We start from the raw sequence: 14,692 nt of genomic DNA, 5'->3' as shown, positions 1-14,692 counted from the left end.
AACTCCAATACTTTGGCCACCTGATGAGAAGAGCTATCATTGGATAAGACCCTGATGCTGAGAGGGATTGAGGGCAGGAGGAGAAGGGGACGATAGAGGATGAGATGGTTGGATGGCATCACTGACTCGATGGACATGGGTTTGGGTGGACTCCAGGAGTTGGTGATGGATAGGGAGCCTGGCGTGCTGCGGTTCATGGGGTCTCAAAGAGTCGGACACAACTGAGCGACTGAACTGAACTGAATAACCTATAATGGAGGAGAATCTAGAAAAGAAAATATACAGTGGAATCACTTTGCTATACATCTGAAACTAATACAATATGTAAATCAACTATATTTCAATTAAAAAATTTTTAAGATTTAAAATGCAAAATCATAAAATAGAGGCTAAAATGTCACATATTGTGTGAAAGATCGACAAACACAGGCACACAAGCATGGATACGCACACTGTAAAGGTGTTAAATTAAAACTTTTCTAGAAAATTAAATGATAATTCTCTTTTTCCAAAATCAGAAAAAGAATCAGGGTTAATTATTTGCAATATTTTACAGTGCTGAAGTTCAACTTTGGCACAATGCAGGTTTTTCAATAAATGATATCCGTAAGAATAGCAATACTTTTTTTAAAAAAAATCTAATCACACTTTACAAAAGGCCAGCAAACTCTTCAAATATCTGACAGTAGCATAGATGAAAACTGGACTTGGTCTGTTGCCCATATAAGAGAAACTATCACAAATCATTCCATTATGGTTGCAGGTAGAATTGTATCATTTTCATTTAAAATCCCATAATATTTTTATACGAGCACTCTAAGGAAAAAAAAAAATGCTTGACTTTTCAAATGTTAGTTAAATGGATTCCTCTTAATTCTTTTCACCTTCATGGACCCTGCCCCAGAGTAAGCCTTCTTTTCTTGCTGTCCTCTCCTTAGGTCCTCCTTATGGAGATCCCCAGACGGCCCCTCCTGTCCAGTCTATGCTCTTCATGGCACACAGGGATAATCACACCAAACCTCAGCTCTACGGCTTCCCATCACCCACAGGGTAAAATCTAAGAGTTCAGCTAAAGTTATAAAGCTTCTCATGCTGTGACCTTGCTTCAAATTTGAGTTCCTCTGGAAGCAAAGCCTGAGATAAAGACAGAGGAACTGGGAGTTTGAATTTGGGTGAAAGACAGTGAGACAGAAAAGGAGAGAAAGCCAATAAAGAGCTTGTTGGTGAGCTGGTCACAGACGGAGTGTCCCTCTAGGAGACAGGAGGAGATGGACACTTGCCTTCCACTCTTTCCGCCATATTGGTTGAGGGTATGGCTGCCTCAGGAGCATAGCATCCCACCCAATCTGTTCTTCCAGGCTGAGCCAATTCCCAGGAACTGGAAAGGCATAAGGCTGACAAACTCGGAGATACCACTGCTGTTTGAGGGAGAAACTGTCCAACGGTTGTATCTGTAGCAGGGGAGGGTCAAAGGGAGGTGGCCCTGGGCACGAATAGCATCGGTTACCCCTCCGCGTCTCCCCTCACCTACCCCCACCAACACAAATTACATCTTATCCATACCAGAGCACTTCCTGGTATATCAGGCTTTCACCAGTCCCTTCAGTCTACTCAGCGCCTTCATTCTGCTAAGAATACCTTTTATCCATCTGCTATTTAACCCTCAAACCTCAGATGAAGTAGCACCTGCTCTGTAAGCCTTTCTAGAGTTCCTTAGAAAGGTTTCTGATCTCCTTTGCCTCTGCTTACACCATAAATGTCCAAATCTTCCGCCATCCAATCTTCTATGCTGAGTTCTAATTATCTGTGTCACTTCACTTCACTGTAAACTCTTTTTCTCTCATGCCTGCTTGGTGTTAGTTCTAGAAAGTCTTGTAGGTCTTTGTAGAACTATTTAACTTTGGCTTCATCAACATTAGTGGTTGGGGCATAGACTTGGATTACTGTGTTGTTGAATGCCTTGCCTTGGAAACAAACTGAGATCATTGGGTTTTTGAGACTGCATCAAAGTATTGCAAACTAAAACCAAGAACAAGTCAATAAACAGCAAGTAGTCTAATAATTTATTCATTTTTGCAAAGACCTTCTCCAAAGCCAGTGATGTCATACTGAGTACATAGTTTAGACATATTATACATGGAGAAGGAAATGACAACCCACTCCAGTACTCTTGCCTGGGAAATTCCATGGACAGAGGAGTCTTGTAAGCTACAGTCCATGGAGTCGCAAAGAGTAGGGCACGACTGACATAATACATCTATATCATTTAATATTTAGTACTCATTTTAAGACACCAGGGCTTCCCGGGTGGCTTAGTTGGTAAAGAATCTTCCCACAACGCAGGAGACCCAGGTTCGATCCATGGGTCGGGAAGATCCCCTGAAGAAGGAAATGGCAACCCACTTCAGTACCCTTGTCTGAGAAATCCCATGGACAGAAGAGTCTGGTGGGCTACCCACTCTGGGAATGCAAGAATCAGACACAACTAAACCACAACCACCACCACCACTTATTTTGCTCAGGTAACTGTACCCAGCACATATGTAGTTTATTAACAGAAGGCAGCTTCATACCAACAAAAGTATTATTAAGCATAGTTTAAGAGAGGGAATACATCATTTTAATGCTATATAAAGATCCCCAAACAGAATTTTAATAGCACACATGAAAATCACATGACAAAGTCCTGCAGGTGTGAAATCTGTTTTAGTGGAGGTAGGTGCTAGCTGAGGGTATAATCCTGTCTCAGTGTGAGGACCCCCACGTAGAGTCCTATTGTACAGAATTCATTTCATCCTATGGCTGAGGAAACAGACTAAATCCAACGTGTGCAGGACCTAGAACAAATATAGACTATCACTATCAACCAATATCAGTGTACTGAGGCTCTATAAGCTGGCCAGAAACCCAGCCAAGCAGCTTTTCCCTGTGGGACAATGCATGGTGCACCCTAACAGCCAAGATTCTGTGAAATTTTGGAACTTAACTGCCATGCCCATTGTTGCCAATACTTTTAAGAAGAAAGTCATCCATGTTTAATAAGAACCAGAGAATACAAGGATAACTGTGAACAAGGCAATAGCCATTATGCTTAGATGACCCTGGGTTAGGGGCTTAGATGTAAGGCTTAGGGACATCTGGAAATTAAGTGCACTGATTTCACTTCTCAAGAAAAATATCTGATTCGGGGCAGGAAATTAGTTTACAGTGAGGGTGGTTTTTTAACACATAGAATTTAAGAATCAGGTTTGGAATTATCTTATATTTATTGAGAGGTAGCATCCTATATTGGGGCTTCCCTGGTAGCTCAGCTGGTAAAAATCTGCCTGCAATGCAGAAGACCCCAGTTTGACTCCTTGGTTGGGAAGATCTCCTGGAGAAGGGATAGGCTACCCAGTCCAGTCTTCTTGGGCTTCCCTGGTGACTCAGCTGGTAAAGAATCCACCTGCAATTTGGGAGACCTGGGTCTTATATGTCATATAGTAAGCATCTTACATTAAGTCATAATTGTGAAATGGTATGGTATGCTGGGAAAATTCTGGGTTTTACCTTAATGGGCTCTGACCTTAACTTTGAGTCTCATTATTTACCATCTTTCTGACATTGAGTATTTCTGAAGTTGAATCTTGACTTTTTTGTCCAAAATGGAGATAACAGTAATCACATCTCAAGATCATTTTGAAAACTAAATGCCATAACATATGTAAAACATATAACACAGTCCGTGAAATCACTTTAAAAAAATGTTTGCATAATTCAGAAAATCCAAGATATAGAAACAATCTTCTGTCTGCCCATGGATGAATGAATAAAGATGTGGCATACATATGCAATGGAATATTATTCACGCACAAAATACAAGAACATCCTGCCATTTGTGGAAACATGAATGGACTTTGAGGGTATCATGTTAAATGAAATAATTCAGACACAGAAAGACAAATACTGTGTGGTATCACTTATATATGGCATCTAAAAATGTCAGGCTCAGCTTCCGCAGAAGCTCCAATACTTTGGCTACCTGATGCAAAGAGCTGACTCTTTGGAAAAGATACTGATGCTGGGAAAGATTGGAGGCAGGAGGAGAAGGGGACAACAGAGGATGAGATGGTTGGATGGCATCACCTACTCAATGGACATGAGTTTGAGCAAGCTCTAGGAGATAGTAAAAGTGAAAGTCGCTCTGTCGTGTCTGACTCTTCGCGACCCCACGGACTATACAGTCCATGGAATTCTCCAGGCCAGAATACTGGGGTGGGTAGCCTTTCCCTTCTTCAGGGGATTTTCCCGACCCAAGGATCGAATTCAGGTTTCCCACATTGCAGGCGGATTCTTTACCAGATGAGCCACAGGGAAGCCCAAGAATACTAGAGTGGGTAGCCTATCCCTTCTCCAGCAGATCTTCCCAACCTAGGAATCGAACCAGGGTCTACTGCATTGCAGGCAGATTCTTTACCAACTGAGCTCTCAGGGAAGCCCAGAGATAGTGAAGGAGAGGGAAACCTGTTGTAGTCCATGGGGTTGCAAAGAGCTGGACATGACTTAGTGACTGAATTACAGCAACAGAGAAATGGATTGTGGAACTGTAGTTACAAGGGATGGGGTGGGGCATGGAGAGATATTGGAAAGGGATACAAAATTGTAGTTATAAAATTAGCAAGTTTGGGCACCTAATGTATCAGCATGGTGATTATAGCTAATAATACTGTATCATACAAATATTTGAATATTTCTAAGAAACTATCAATAAATCTTAAATGCTGTCATCACAAAAAAAGAAATGGTTATTATGTGATATGATGGAGGTGGTAACTCATGCTATGGTGACAATAATTTCGCAACATATATATGCATCAAATCAGCACACTGCACACCTTAAACTTATATATATGTCAAAATAATATCTGAATAAAGCTGGAAATGGGGGTTCCCTGGCCGTCCAGCGGTTAGGTCTCTGTACTTCCACTGCAGGGGCCACAGTTTGATCCCTGATTAGGAAACTAAGATCCCGCATGGCACGGAGCACAGTCAAATAAAAAATTTTTTTTTTAATTTAAAATACAAGCTGGAAAAAAAAAACGTTTTTCTTCTCTGGTCTATTAATGTACTGTGTTATCTCTAAAATATATCCAATATTCAAAAAAGTTGAATATTGGATATATTCTTACATGCTGCTGCTGCTGTTTAGTCGCTAAGTCGTGTCTGACTCTTTTGCAACCCCATGCTATTCAACTCTAATATTGTGGCATGCATGCTCAGTCATCCCTGACTCTTTGCGACACCATGGACTGTAGCCCGTCAGGCTCCTCTGTCCGTGGGAGTTCCCAGACAAGAATATGGGAGTGGGTTGCCATTTCCTTCTCCAAGAGATCTCCTCCTATAAAAATATGTTAATATACATCTATATTTGTGTTCCTCTCGGAGCATTCACATGTCACAAAATGTGCCCCCAGGGTAACGAGGCTTGACGGTCCCCTTACCAGTCATGGCTTTCATCAGGGTGCGGATGCAGGTGGTCTTCCCTGCTCCACTTGGCCCTAGGGTCATCATTCCATGCCGCACTCTCTGTGTTTCAAACAGCTGGATGACTTTCAGTTTCCAAGGAGGATGGTTGATTAAACCAGCTTCTTCAACCTGAAAATAAAACAAAATCCCCACATAAACAGCTGTCAGGACTTATCATTGTGTTCAAAATAAGTACAGACATGAGGCAAGGTTAGAGGTATGGGGAGTTATTATTAATACATATGGACATGCCAGTTTGGAAAGATGGAAAAAGTTCTGAAGGCGAATAGTAGTGATGTTTGCACAATACACCGAATGTATTTAATACCACTGGGCTGTACACTTAAAAAATAGTTTAAAAGATATATTTAAGCAATGAGTTTTACTACAATAAAAAATATACACAGCTAGGCAAAAAGCAGGCTGAACATAATCAAAATATCCCAACCTAATCCATATCTGACTTAGGAAATTACAAACACTTATATTTACATGAATGTACACATTAAAAGCAACTTAAGAACAAAGGCTCAAACAGCAAAATTATTTTAGATGTTTAATTTAGAAGATAATATTTAGTATAAAAAGATCATTTCAAGCATACCAAGTTGACTGAAATTCCATACAACTGCCAAGCCATCTTTGTAAATCTAATGTATAGTTTTTATCTATCAGACAGATGTATGGAAGCTACTCTGTGAAACACTATTCTAAATTTAAATTTCTATGAGCTTAGTACGAATGATATCTTCGTTTTACAGATAAGAAAACTGAGACACAAAGAGACTAAGTAATTTACCCAAGATTATTCATTGTAAAGTTATGGAGTAAGGATCTGATCCCAAGATTCAGCCCTATGATTCATGCTATGCTTAAATTCACTATAAATGATGCTTTTATTTTTACTTAAATAATTTTTAGATAATACTTATGTATTATTTTATGTTATTGACTCTCCATATTTCTCATATGCTACAAATTGCAAATGTAAGTCACTTTATAGATTAGCTTATACTTAGCATTTTTAGGCAATGCTACAATCAAGATGGCCATATGATGAAGAAGCCATTTGCAAAATGAATGATCACTTTTACCTAATTGGGAGATTAAGATTTTTATACACTGACTTTTAAAGGGAAAGTCTCCATAAAATACTGCTATATTTAATTTTTATTACAAATACATTCAAAGAATTGAAATCCATTTTATAAATATGAGCTAGTCACCATTTCTATAAAACGTTTTTTTCCAAACGCTTTTTCATAGGAAAGGAAATTGAGGCACAAGATTTTCATGATTCATCTCCATTCCTAGGAAGATTATAGGGCTTCCCAGGAGGTGCTAGTGGTAAAGAACCCACATGCCAATGCAGATGTAACGGACATCGTTTCGATCCCTGGGGTGATAAGATCTCCTGGAGGTAGCCACGGCAACCCACTCCAGTACTGGGCTGGAATCCCACGGGCAGAAAAGCCTGGTGGGCTACAGTCCATAGAGTCACAAAGAGTCGGAGACGACTGAAGCCACTTGGCATAGCACAGCGTAGGAAGATGATAAAAAGTTAAAGCTGCACCAAGTATCATGGAAAATCCAGACACCTCATAATACACTTAACATGATGGATTCCCCCAAAGCCCAAGGAAGAAATCACAAGTGATCCTTGGCCTGGGGGAAAAGATGGACAGCGAAGGAGCCACATGAGATCACTCCAAATGACTCTCAGTAGCAGGAGTCAGGATGCCAAAGCAACATGATAAACAAATACCAGGGCTGCAGAAAGAACCAAGCCTAGCACAGGTAAGGCAGCAGGCCGCACACACCCCCCACCCCGGCCCATGCTGACCCACCCCTTTTCACTGGGAATCTGGTGTGGAACGGTCTCCAGCAGTAACAGCACCACTAGCACATGGCTAACTGTGGTTGAGCGAGACCCCCTGGCAGGAAAAGTTCTATTAATGGTGTGTAATGGCTTCTCTTAAACCTGTAGTCACAGCCTTGGGGTTGTTCTCAAATCTATAGATTTAGACCATAACAGCTCCACTTGATTCTCATGAAATTCAGATGAAAGGAACACATAGTTTGATGTCCTGTGAAACATGTTACCTGTCTACTAATTGCCATTTCCAGTTCAGGGTAACCCGCCTTGTCCAGAAGAATATTTGGGAAGAGATCTTCAATCAAACTCAAAAATAAAGGTTCATCTTCATCAATCTCAAAAAGAAAAGAAAGGAAATCAGACCAGCTCTTTTGGCACAAGCACAGCAATATTAGGCAAACTGAAAATGAGTAATACATTTTAGATTACTTTATCAGAGCCAGTAATAAAATACCTCCACTGAAGTTGAGAAAGATTTTCATCATGTTGCCCATGCATTAAAAATTAGTTTTTAAAAGGGAGGAAGGATAGAGAAGAAGAGGGGAAAAAGGAAGGAAATAGAAGAAAAGAAAATACCACCTATGTGACAACTTTCTATAAAACAACCATTTTAGGGAGTTACTACATAACCTATAATTTCTTATTTAAATGAAAAAGAATTTTTTAAATGAAACAGAGTCGCAAATTCATGAAATGAAATTTGTTTAATTCATACTTTTACTGTGAAAAAATATATCATCAATATAGATATAGATTCACTGTATATAGATTCATTGATAACCAGATGATTGATTATCAGTCTCAACTGTGAAATCAAAGAATGTGAAATTTTACACATTTGCAAAATCTTACATACAACTTCCTGCCAAAGTCTACTTTTAAAAAGGTGGGATTATAGCTCTAAAACACAAAAATTTCAAGGGATCTGGAAACTTAAGAGGTAGATTTTTTTTTTAATCCATTTTCATTCTATTGGAATAGACACGTGTTAGACTAGATATGAGCCGCCACAGAAATTACTTCTGAGAAAATGTAATTTAAAGTCATGCTCTATGAAATTTAAAGTGCTTCATCTGATAATCAAGCATTTTAAATGAGATCTTTAAATAAATATTTCTAAATCTCATTTGTGCTTAAACTGAAATGTAAGCGGGTAGAACAGCTCCATCTGTGAACCTCACCAGTTTGGAAAGATTCATATCTCGCAGCACACGCATGACGATCGTGGACTCCGTATCCGTGGGGCTGGCTCTCTTGGCTGCTCCCAGGGTTCGCAGAACTGACAGAATATTACGCAGACCGAAGTCATAATGTACCTGAAGAATATGAAGAACACTGGGCTTATTTTCAAAATTAAGTTACCCATGGCAACTGTACAAATTTGACAGAGGCATATTGAATAAATGCTGATTTTCCTTTTGAACATGTGTACAGATAGTAGAGCAATAAATCTTTTTATCAATAACTTTTTCTTTTTAGGAAATGGAGAATACCCAAAAAAGCCCACTCCCCTGGGTCATCAGTAATTTAAGCCCTTAGATCTGAAAACTGTTGATAACAGACAGATCTTGACAGGGAGAAAGGAGTAAACTTCCTCATGGAAAATACAGGTTCCCTTGAGACCTTCTTAAGCCAATTATCCACAAGAAAATGTCCTCATATCTCAAAAACTAAAATTTCAAACCAGAATTAAACTGTGACCTTGCTCATGACCATGATATAAGGTTAAAACATAGGAATATCAAAGAGGAAAAAAAAAAGTAGCTAAATTCCAAGATTACCTAAGTTGAATGAGTGAAGTTGTTCAGTCATGTCCGACCCTTTGCGACCCTATGGACTGTAGCCTATGAGGCTCCTCCATCCATGGAATTTTCCAGGCAAGAGTACTGGAGTGGGTTGCCATGGCCTTCTCCAGGGGATCTTCCCCACCCAGGGATCGAACCTGGGTCTCCCACATTGCAAGCAGATGCTTTTACCATCTGAGCCACCAGACCGAAAGGGAGTAACAATAAGGACCAAATGGAAAGCCAAGCCCCCAGCTTTGCTGACCTCTTGACATATATTTATAAAAGTTCAATCACCCAAAATTTTAGCACATATAAAGCAAATAATAAAAAACCAATTCTCCAACCACCATAGGAAACACTATCTCTAGCAATTCCTCAAAACTTTTCTAAATAAAACCACCATAGGATCCAGCAACCCCACTTGAGGGACTATATCCCAAAGAGTTGAAAGCAGAGTCTCAAAAAGGTATTTGTGCACCCATGTTCATAGCAACACTATTCACAACAGCCAAGAGGTGGGAACAACCCAAAGGCCCATCGACAGATGAATGGATAAACAAAATGTGGCATATATGGAAACTGGAATGATATCCAATCATAAAAATGATGCAAGTACTATCACATGCTATACCATGAATGAAACTTGAGGACATTATACTAAGTTAAATAAGCCAGTCACAAAGAGACAAATACCATGTGGTTCCATTTGTATAAGATATCTAAAGTAGTCAAATACATAGAAACAGAAAGTTCAGTGGTGGTTACCAGGGAACAGAGGGAGGAAGAAAGTGGAGTTTTTTTAATGGGTATAGAGTTTCCTTTTTATAAGAGAAAAAAGCTATGGAGATCTGTTTCACAACACTATTGAACTGTACACTCAAAAATGGTTAGGATGTTAAGCTAATGTTACATTTTCTATTGTTGTTCAGTTGCTAATTCGTATCTGACTCTGTGCAACCTCATGGACTGGAACACACCAGGCTCCTCTGTCCTCCACTATCTCCCGGAGTTTGCTCAAATTCATGCCCATTGAGCCGGTGATGCTACCTAACCACCTCATCCTCTGCTGCTCCCTTTGCCTTTTGCCTTCAATGACTATGTTTTCAATCATAATTTATAAAAACCTATAGAAAAAAATTATCTGCTAATTGGAAGCTGGATGCATCACTTAATACCAATCATTTGATGGATAAGGCACATAAAAATATTCAGATTGAGTTCCTGCCTACAAGGAGTTTAAGTTCTAATCCTCAATAAAAGAAACATAAGCAAGCTAGCATAAAAGTAACAATGACTTGAAATCGTTGGTGGGTAGAATTAATTAAGGAAAGTTTTCCATAATAAGACTCAGTTAAATCTGCAGACATGAAGCAAGATTCACAGGCGGTTGATCAAGGGATCAGCATGGGGCCAACTGTTTTGTACACATGGACACATATCATTTCCCAATGACCTTGTGAACAAGGGCAATAGGAATGAAGGAAACAGATGTGAAATTAGAGGAGAGGGCAGGAGTTACTGATGTGGGAGTTTTTCTACATACAAGGTACAGCACAGAAAGGAGAAGACAGAGTAAAGAGGACTTCCCAGGTGGCACAAGAGTAAAGAATCCACTTTCCAATGGAGCAGACTCAGGTTAGATCCCTGGGCTGGAAAGATCTGCTGGAGTAGGAAATGGCAACCAACTCCAGTATTCTTGCCTGAGAAGTCCCATGGACAAAGGAGTCTGATGGGCTACAGTCCATGGTGTCGCAAAGAGTTGGACATGATTGAGTGGCTGAGCACAAGCAAAAGAAACTAAGGATGTTTTGAGTGAGAATTGAATTTAGCTGAATCTGTGGGTGTAAGAAATAATTTAGATTCAAAGAAGTTTGAATTAGAGGTTCCTCAAAACCATGAGGACACACAACCCTTTATGACAAATATATAGGTGGGATAAAGAGCAAACAACAATATGCATATTTCTTTGGCTCTTAAATCAATTCAGATAGTATTCACTTCATTTCTACACTATAAATATTAGTTTCTTCAAATGTACTTAATAAAACTATACATGAAAATTCATTTTTGCAATGATAGCATTTTCTACTTTGTACCAGGGAGGTACTTTCTCAACAACCCCAGTCTACAATTTTCTTGTTTTTTTAAATTTTTATTATATTATGGAGTATAGTTGATTTACAATATTGTGTTAGTTTCAGGTATCCAGCAAAGTAATTCAGTTTTACATATATATATGTATCTATTCTTTTCCAGATTCTTTTCCCATATAGGTTATTACAGAATATTGAGTAGGGTTCCCTGTGCTATACAGCAGGTCCTTATTAGTTATCTATTTTTCTATATAGTACTATGTATATGTTAATTCCAAACTCTTAAGGTATCCTTCCCCCTGTTCCCCTTTAATTACCATAAATTTGTTTTCTATGTCTGTTAAGTCTGTTTCTGCCTTATAAATATGTTCATTTGTACAATTTTTTAGATTCCACATATAAGTGATACCATATGGTATTTGTCTTTCTCTCTCTGACCTAACTTGGTACAGTCACCTCTACGTCCATCCATGTTGCTGTGAATGACATTGTTTCATTCTTTTTTATGACAGAACATCTTCATTGACTAGGCTAAAGCCTTTGCCTGTGTAGATCACCAGAAACTGTGGAAAATTCTTAAAGAGATGGGAATACCAGACTACCTTACCTGCCTCCTATGAAACCTGTGTGCAGGTCAAGAAACAACAGTTAGAATCAGACATGGAAAAACAGACTGGTTCCAAATTGGGGGAAAAGTATGTCAAGGCTATATATTGTCACCCCGCTTATTTAACTTCTATGCAGAGTACATCATGCAAAATGCCAGGCTGGATGAAGCACAAGCTGGAATCAGGATTGCCAGGAGAAATATCAACAACCTCAGATATGCAGATGACACCAACCTTATGGCAGAAAGCAAGAGGAACTAAAGCCTCTTGATGAAGGTGAAAGTGGAGAGTGAAAAAGCTGGCTTAAAACTCAACATGCAAAAGACAAAGATCAATTCTGGTTTCCTCCATGTGATGGTATGGGGAGGGAGGTGGGAGCGGGGTTCAGGATTGGGAACATGTGTACACCCGTGGCGGATTCATGTTGATGTATGGCAAAACCAATACAGTATTGTAAAATAAAATAAAGTAAAATTTAAAAAAAAAAAAGATCATGGCATCCAGTCCCATCAATTCATGGCAAATAGATGGGGAAACAATGGAAACAGTGATAGACTATTTTGGGGGGCTTCAAATTCACTGTGGACAGTGACTGCACCATGAAACTAAAAGACGTTTGCTCCTTGGAAGAAAAGCAGTGACAAAACTAGACAGTATATTAAAAAGCAGAGATTTTACTTTGCCAACAAAGGTCTATATAGTTAAAGCTATGGTTTTCCAGCAGTCATGTACAGATGTCAGAGCTGGACAATAAAAAAGACTGAACGTCAAGGAATTGATACTTTCAAACTGTGGTGCTAGAGAAGACTCTTGAGAGTCCCTTGGCAGCGAGGCAATCAAACCAGCCAATTCTGAAGGAAATCAGTCCTGAATACTCATTGGAAGGTCTGATGATGAAACTCCAATACTTTGGTGGTCACCTGATGCAAAGAGCCGACTCATTGTAAAATACTCTGATGCTGGGAAAACTTGAAGGCAGGAGGAGAAGGGGACAACAGAGGATGAGATGGTTGCATGGCATCACCAACTCAATGCACATGAGTTCGACCAAACTCCGGGAGATGGGAAAGGACAGGGAAGCCTGGCTTGCTGCAGTCCATGAGGTCACAAACAGTGGGACACAACTGGGCAACTGAACAACAACAAATATTGCGTTATATATGTATATATATGCACTACATATTTTTCCATTCCTCAGTGAATGCACATTTAGTTTGCTTTCATGCCTTGACTACCGTAAATAGTGCTACAATGAACACTGGGGTACATGTATCTTTTCAAATTATGCCCAAGAGTGGGATTGCTGGATCACATAGCAAGTCTAGTTTTAGTTTTCTGAGAAATCTCCATACTGTTTTCCACCGTGACTGCACCAACTTACATTCCCACAAACAATGTAAGAAGCTTCCTTTTTCTCCACACCCTCTCCAGAACAGAATAAAAGTTTTCAACATGCTGAAATATATAGGGACCTTGAGAATCTCACACCTGCTTAGAAAGCTGCTCCTCACACAACTTATAGAGCGTGAAAAACTTCCTGGCCAAGACAATGTTGTCAATAAAGCCACAACTGGCCAGCTTCACCCTGATGATAATCTGCCGGTCAGGGACCATCATGGCCACGGAGCGGAAGTTAATCTTCAAGTTTTCGGGGAGTTCCTGCCGCCCAGCGTAGCCAGGATTCTGTACAGAAAATAAAACCGAAGGATGAATGATACAATCATGGGGTAACAAGCACAATATATCAGCATACTATTAAAAGATTCATTATGCACACACAGCAAATCTGGAATGACAGCTGGAAAATTCATTTACATATCTCACCCTCCTTTTAACTGGAGAGACTGTCATGAGTTATTAATATGAGTTCTGTTTATCACCAAAGGCTTTCAAATAGGAGTGAAAATTACAATCCCAATTCCCATTCATGGAAAATAAATGACAGGACAAGGGAGATACATGGAAACTGGGATAAGAAGGCTGAAGCTCAGTAGCTCCTCTTATGGTTCCTTACCATGGTTAGAAAAAGCCCAAATTCAGGGTTCATAGTTACATTATCTCCATCAGTAAAAATAAAAGATTTTTTACGCTCCTTTTTACATGTCAGAATAATAGAAATCTGCTGGGCTGCAACGGAGAGAACTGGTAGATCGATACGGTTAAATTCATCAAAACAACCCCAGGATCCAGACAGTGCCAGTCCTTCGAAGGGAAATTAAATAGAAAATCCAATTAGTACATCCAATTAGAAAGTCAAGAAAAAGGGCATTACGCAACTGTCAAGACAAGCCAGAGTTAAATTTGTTCAAACATAAAGTTGAACAAATAGATCATATATTAAATGCCCCCAAAATAATTCACAATGTAACACTTTTTTTACAATGTCAACACCCAATCTGCAGGGATAACGGAACAGTACAAAGGTGAGTGATATTGATGTTCGACCCACACAACACTGGAAAGATTCAGGTTTTTCCAAAAGTTTTACAACGTTGGAAAATGACACTAAAATGCAGCCAGTTGTTGAAAAATAAATCTTAACAAGATAGTCCACCTTAGCTTACATTTTTCAGCGAATAAAAAAATATAACCCTCACCTTTAAAAATCCGTCCAAGTCCTCGGAAATCCATCTGATCCGAACAGTTGAAAACCACGACGTATTTCCCAAGACACCGTCCCATATCTTTGGTCGTTTCTGTTTTTCCCGTTCCCGCAGGACCAGCGGGGGCACCCCCCATGCTCATGCCCAGAGCTTGAGCCAATGTGATGTAACACCTGGAAGGATGCAGGAATCACTAGAGCCACACCATTGGCAGCTGCAA

The 14,692-nt window shown here is 39.5% G+C and overlaps 1 protein-coding gene across 1 annotated transcript in view; it reads right to left on the bottom strand.

The window, feature by feature from the left end:
• The window catches only part of DNAH5 (dynein axonemal heavy chain 5), a 320,870-nt gene that overhangs the window by 149,022 nt on the left and 157,156 nt on the right, over positions 1–14,692 (bottom strand). The window contains exons 36-41 of the mRNA XM_069556071.1: positions 14,467–14,645; positions 13,884–14,071; positions 13,358–13,552; positions 8,563–8,697; positions 7,609–7,716; positions 5,481–5,634 (exon numbers count right to left, since the gene is read on the bottom strand). Of these exons, the coding sequence (XP_069412172.1) occupies positions 5,481–5,634; positions 7,609–7,716; positions 8,563–8,697; positions 13,358–13,552; positions 13,884–14,071; positions 14,467–14,645 (959 nt within the window). The remainder of the gene's footprint in view (positions 1–5,480; positions 5,635–7,608; positions 7,717–8,562; positions 8,698–13,357; positions 13,553–13,883; positions 14,072–14,466; positions 14,646–14,692) is intronic.

The sequence above is a fragment of the Ovis canadensis genome, chromosome 16 (assembly GCF_042477335.2).
Source record: "Ovis canadensis isolate MfBH-ARS-UI-01 breed Bighorn chromosome 16, ARS-UI_OviCan_v2, whole genome shotgun sequence".
In the NCBI taxonomy this organism is placed as follows: Eukaryota; Metazoa; Chordata; class Mammalia; order Artiodactyla; family Bovidae; genus Ovis; species Ovis canadensis.
This window is presented reverse-complemented; position numbering and strand designations above follow the sequence as displayed.